At 32.9% G+C, this 6113-nt stretch overlaps 1 protein-coding gene across 3 annotated transcripts; it reads right to left on the bottom strand.

The window, feature by feature from the left end:
* Nucleotides 1–2766: 2766 nt before the first annotated feature.
* LOC122723821 (ferric reduction oxidase 7, chloroplastic-like) lies at nucleotides 2767–5818 on the bottom strand. Of its 3 annotated transcripts, none has more exons than XM_043957505.1 (4): nucleotides 5340–5818; nucleotides 5163–5256; nucleotides 4857–5054; nucleotides 2767–3420 (listed from the first exon to the last, which is right to left on the bottom strand). In XM_043957505.1, exon 4 carries the CDS (start codon nucleotides 3409–3411, stop codon nucleotides 3136–3138), a length of 276 nt encoding a protein of 91 aa, XP_043813440.1. In that variant the 5' UTR covers nucleotides 3412–3420; nucleotides 4857–5054; nucleotides 5163–5256; nucleotides 5340–5818; the 3' UTR covers nucleotides 2767–3135. The 3 variants fall into 3 exon arrangements, with proteins under 3 accessions (XP_043813440.1, XP_043813439.1, XP_043813438.1); XM_043957504.1 differs by having other exon boundaries at nucleotides 2767–3425; nucleotides 5340–5815; XM_043957503.1 differs by lacking the exon at nucleotides 2767–3420 and having other exon boundaries at nucleotides 3779–5054; nucleotides 5340–5806.
* Nucleotides 5819–6113: the final 295 nt, after the last annotated feature.

Here is a 6113-nt window from a genome sequence, read left to right as displayed (position 1 = left end):
AAAAGACCCCCTCCCATTTTACCTGGGTTGAACTTATTCCTACTGGATCTGGACTCACGGATAACCCATCTAACCTAGCGTGTTTGGGTTGAGACTTGAGATGTTGAGTTGATCAGCCTAAGGAAGGCTTGATGGGTTTGAACCATTATTCTCTTCTTGGGTCCGGCCTCGCCCAGGGTAGAGAAAGCCCGATGGTCATCAGTTGTATCAATGTTAACTTTGGTCCATCCATTATCTCGTATTTGCTATGACTTGCTTCGCCTTTGTTCTTGCCCTCTTATTTTCTACATTTGGACATTTTTTCGCCTTGCATGCATTTTGCACATAATCAAGTTTCCAACGGCGTCTTATACTTGTTTTTCTAAATAATGGAATTAGGTGATCTCCAAATAAACTAACACCTCACAACACCATGCTAGCATCAATCTCATTAAAGAATAAAATGCTCAGACGCCAACCATTCAATAAAAGAGCTAATATATAGTTTATATCACCTAAGGAAAAAATAATATTCCAAACCTGTTATTTATTCATTTTTAAGATTTCAATACTCTAAACCAATAATTTTTTTTAAGTTATTTACTCACTATCTAATTTAATTTAATTTTTTTGAAATGGAGATTTTGAGAGAGTACAACCTAATATCTCTCAGATTTAATCAAAATTTAATTTTATACACCATTTTTATTATTAAGGATATATTTAATATGAGATTAAATGATATTTATATACTACAAAATACTATTTAACGTTGTGATTGTTTTTGAATTAAAATTTACACTAATTAATTTATCATCTTTCCATATTTATTGTACTACCTTTTCTGGTGCAACATCCAAAATGAATTATATTAGGTTAAATGAGTTAAATTTTAATCTCTTGAATTTATTTTATTTCTCATTTTATTATACCAAATATAAAAAAGATTAACAATAAATAAGAATCATTATAATTTTATTATATTATTATTAATTTTTACAAAAAAATTTATAATTTTATTTTATTTTTTTATCACTTATTTAAATCCGCCTCCTAATTTAAATTTCTACATCGGATACTGATCATCTTATTCTGTTGGGGGACATTTGGCCTTCTTCCTTTCCCATGAAGGTGATGTAGTGGTATGGAAAGGAACAACCACTGGTAATTTTTCTATTAAAAGTGCTTACGCAATGCTGAGTGGCTATGAAGGTAACAGGCGAGTTGGCCTTTGGAAGGCAGTTTGGGACTGGAAGGGACCAGCACGAATGCAGTCCTTTATGTGGCTAGTGTTACTTGAGGCTATCTTAACTAATGCTGAGCGCCATCGAAGACATATAGCTCCCTTTGCAGTTTGCGGCCGTTGTTGGGAAACAGAGGAATCAATTTTGCATGCTCTTCGTAATTGTCATGCCTCTCGAGAGATTTGGGAACAATTGCTGACAGGGACTGGCTTCGAGTCTCAGTTTTTTTATCATCGATCCACTCAGCAGTGGGTGATCAACAACATGCATATCGAGCACCCACAGATCTCTGGACATCATTGGGGAACTGTTCGGAGTCACCTGTTGGTTATTATGAAAGTGCCGTAACAATGTTTTATTCAATGGCACTGTTTGCTCCTCTCACAAAATTATTGAATTCCTTTTGCACTAGTAATATATTCTACACCCAATCAATAAATTGTAATTGTATATTGTTCTACATCCAATCAATAGATTATAATTGTATATTATTTTTCATATCTTTCAAGTATTTATCTATTTTTTACTATTAATTTAATTAAATCTTACTGTAAAAAAAATTATAATTACACATATATTAAACATATATTATATGTTAATTACACACTAAACTGTACATTCTATTCTTGCAAAATAAGTTAAAAGCACATCATTTATATATGAGAGGATGAGTTTAGGCTTTGATATTTTTTAGTAAGCTCGGTCAATTATTCTCTTCTTATTTTTCTTTTTTTTTTTGTCTTTTTCGAATATGTTTTCATTTTTTCTTGTCTTTTTCGAGTATGTTTCCACCGTTTACGCATTTATCTGTCTGCTATTTTCACGAGATATTATTCTCTTCTTTTTATTTTTATTTCTTCTAATCTTATTTCTTCTAATCTTTTTTGAATATGCTTTCACCATTTTATGCTCTTTTTCGAATATACTTTCACCATTTTATACTCTTATTTATCTAACATTTTTGCGAGATTTTAATTCCCGTAGAACGACTATTTAATTCCTTTTAATTCTTATAAAACATAGCCTTTATTATTACGAATTTTGCTTTCATATGAACCTTGGTGATTGGTCTGGCTGCCAAGGTTGGTCTGGCTTGACTGCCTTCGCGCTCCTTCAAGTCCTATTTGGCCATAAAACCAGATTTTAGTTGGTCTGACCGTCTTTTTTGCTTTCATATAAAACATAGCCTTTATTATTACGAATTTTGCTTTCATATGAACCTTGGTGATTGGTCTGGCTTGACTGCCTTCGCGCTCCTTCAAGTCCTATTTGGCCATAAAACCAGATTTTAGTTGGTCTGACCGTCTTTTTTGCTTTCATATGAACCTTGGTGATTGGTCCGGCTTGACTGCCTTCGCGCTCCTTCAAGTCCTATTTGGCCATAAAACCAGATTTTAGTTGATCGGTCAGTCTTACGCGACACATTATGAGCCTACGTCATATTAGCCCGAGCCTCTTCAATATGGGCTGCTGTGTGCTGACTGTCCAAGACTCATTAGTCATCAATATTTTTTTATAATTTCTATAAAAAAATGAATAGAAATTTTTTTACTCCAAAAATATTAATAGACTTTTATTAATTAAAAATTCTATTGATAAGCCCTCACAACCCAACTTTGATTCTATGAAGAAGTACACAAGAATATCACTAGACAACAATTAGCCAGCAGATATCCATTAGGGAGTAGCTATCTAATTACACAACACAAGGGTGATAAGACTAGCAGAATAAGCTTACAAAAGGAAGAAATAAGAGATAATACTGAAGTTTTTCGTTGTGATTTCTGATTACTACTTCATATCTATGAAAACAAGAAAACAAGAAAAAAAGGGGAAAAAAATGCTAAATGATTCTTGGTTAACTTTTAAATACATCAAGGGAAGTTGCAGAATTCAAATGCTTGGTAGCCAATTACCATTGGATGTTGTTGGGGATTTCACCTTTTCTCAGGATAGAGAGAGCATATTCACCAGTGTCGATAAGATCATTGATATTGTGGAGGGATCTCTCCTCAGAAGCCAGCATGAAGATGGCACGAACTTCAGCCTTCTTAGCCAGTCTAGCAGCTAAATTAAGAGGCAAACTTGGAGAGTTGAGGCTGCGCAAAATTTGGCGATAAAGAGAAATAACCCGTCCTCTATTCCTTCCCAGATCTTCTGCTGTTGCCCATATCAGACCTTTTGCCATTACTAAGCACTGAACTGATCAATAAAAATGATAACACTGATCAAACAAAAATGAGCAACTCCACTTGGCAATCATGCACTAAAAGGTTACTATTTCATTAAACTACAGTCTATCCCCTTTATTCCCTGTTTGCAGTAGTCCTCCCCCCTGGCAGTGCGAGGTGCTACAGCTCAACAGATTTATGGTCACAAGGAATGAATAACACCCTCATTTTAAGCAATTCACACATTCGTCCTAGATCCAATAAAGAAGACTTATACAAAGGGGAAATGAGATTTCCAGTAAATACCGATTTCTTTCAAACTCTCTATTATCACATCAATTTCATTCCTATCTCAAACTCTCCAATTTTTCATCAAGTCACTCCTCTCCCTTTACACGTGTTTTCACTCCAAAGTATCTTCTTCTATCTGTTGCATAAACCCATTCCTTTAAGCATAATCCCATTTCTTTCCTCTCTGAATTATCAATTTCAACCACCTCTAACTCTAATTTTCTTCTTTTTCTTTCTTTCTTTTCTTTAAAGAAAAAAAAAAAAAAAGAAAACTTCTTCCCTTGTTGGAACAATGTCAAACAAAAGAAATTGCAAATACCACCATGCACTACCATTGTTGCAGGTTACAAATTATTTTTTAAAATGGTTCACAAATTTAATGACAATCTGAATATGAATAAGGAAACATTTTCTTGATGTATTTTAATAGTTTTGATGATAAATAGCCCTTTTTAAGGTTATTGAATGGTTTAAATTAAAGGAATAAAAGTTTGGTAATTTAAATGATTTTGTAACTGTAAAGTGGATTGGAATAAGGGAAGAAATAAACAGTGTGAACTAAAATAATATAGAAGATAAAAAAAGCAGTTGTTTGAAGTTGTTTCTCATATTTTGAAAGTAAGGGCTAACTTATATACTTTGAAATAGATGATCTAAGTAATTATGTTCACTAAGGACTAAATAGTAAATTTGCACATATACATGTATGTATATATATAAAGCACTGAACTGAGTAAATTGAAGAATGAAGTCTATATCTTCAAACATGTTATGGAACAAAGTGAACAAAAATTTGCAATATATGAATGTATAAATCAACGTGCATCTTGAATTTGTTGATTAAACTGAATACAAAATGCTTAAAAGAAAAACATGTTATATTCCTGCCTCCACGTGACTCACTGAAGGAATGCATATAACCAATTTTTATGGTCAAGGTCTTGTGAATATATAAATTGCATGCCAGTTTTTTTTTTTTTTTTTTTTTTTTTTTTAAGAATGAAAAATAAAATAATAAAAAAAAAAAACTAGAAAAAAGCAAGGGTTGGAAGGCCATCAATAGAGCGGAAAACAAGTGAGAACTAAAGAAAAAGAAAAGTAAATATAATTTAATCTCATAAACAGTAAATAAGCAATACATATTAAAATATCAAAGCAGAAAACGCTGTACCCTTCATCTTTAGAAGTTAAATGCAACTGGGAGATAAGGCTGAGATTCCGCAGAGTATAGACATAGACAGCCCAGATGATGTACACAACAAACAGGAGAATCCCAATAAACTCAGCAGCAGAAACAACCCCAAATGGTCCATCCACAAGAACAGGAAATGTCCACAGGCGGACACTTGGATACTTTGAATTCTTCTTACTATAACAGAGAGTTCACAGCACAACACAAAATAATGAATAAATAAATAATAAAAAATTTTGAATGAGAAGTTCTGGCATAAGAACTTTAAACCAGGAGATGACATACTGGTGAAACTCATCTTCTCCAGAGATGATCAGATGTGCAATAGCAAGAAATGCAATAAGAAGAATAGGTCCACTCAGTAATAAGAATATGCTTCCTGCACTTGGGATATTTCACATCAAGCTTACTTGCAACAAACAGAAACTAATCATGAAAGAAAATTTTTAACAAGGATCGAACCTGAAAGGCCAAAAAGAGTTCCACTGGTGGCTCCAACAAATTTCTCAAACAATTCATTACCAAATTGCGTTGGATACAGAAAGATAAACACAACCCATGCAATGAAAATCACCCACATAAGAATCTCGAGAACCCATTTCACTGACGATACAAAGAGAGGCCTCTTCTTGACACCTTGGCTTGAAAGAAGAGGTTCCTGAACTGGGTATTGATCCATGGACATAAAACCAATTTGCTGTTCAGTCCTTTGTGAAGTAGTTCAAAATATATAAAGAAATTGTAGCAATAAAACCAAAATCTGTGGAACCCATCTCCACAGTTACGAGGTACATCCAGATTTTCCACATAAAAATGAAAGGCAGAGAAATTATGATATATGAACCACACAGAAGAATTATCTTGTCATAAAGGATTTGAGTCCAGAAATGTAAAACATAAGCAGACAGATGAAAGGGAAAGGGTTTGACGCAGAAGGAAAAAGCAAAAGAATTATAACCTTGTAATAGGAGTATGATAAGAAGAGTGAATTGATTGAGAAAACAATATTTGCCGCTACTTCATACTCAAAAGTAGATGGATAACGTGAAGACAGTAATGACAGACGCTTGCTAGTAAAGCTAGAACTAATTTTATTATAAAAATTGTCATTTAAATTTTTAAAAGGTTAATATAAAAATATATAATTGAGTTTTAAATTTAAAATTATATATATCATTGATGTAGTCCAAAATAAATTGTGTATTAATTGGTTAGACTTAAGTAATTAAGGATGTG

Source organism: Manihot esculenta, chromosome 6 (assembly GCF_001659605.2).
Source record: "Manihot esculenta cultivar AM560-2 chromosome 6, M.esculenta_v8, whole genome shotgun sequence".
Classification (NCBI taxonomy): Eukaryota; Viridiplantae; Streptophyta; class Magnoliopsida; order Malpighiales; family Euphorbiaceae; genus Manihot; species Manihot esculenta.
Note: the sequence above shows the minus strand (reverse complement) of the source record. Positions and strands in the feature narration are given on the sequence as shown.

Bases quoted from the DNA above. Each gene is read 5' to 3' on its own strand.
- LOC122723821 (XM_043957503.1), bottom strand. From the start codon at position 5,562: ATGTCCATGGATCAATACCCAGTTCAGGAACCTCTTCTTTCAAGCCAA. The intron at 5,257-5,339 runs GTTCGATCCTTG...TCCCAAGTGCAG, and splicing joins AACTCTTTTTGGCCTTTCAG to GAAGCATATTCTTATTACTG. The intron at 5,055-5,162 runs GTATGTCATCTC...TCTCTGTTATAG, and splicing joins GGAGAAGATGAGTTTCACCA to TAAGAAGAATTCAAAGTATC.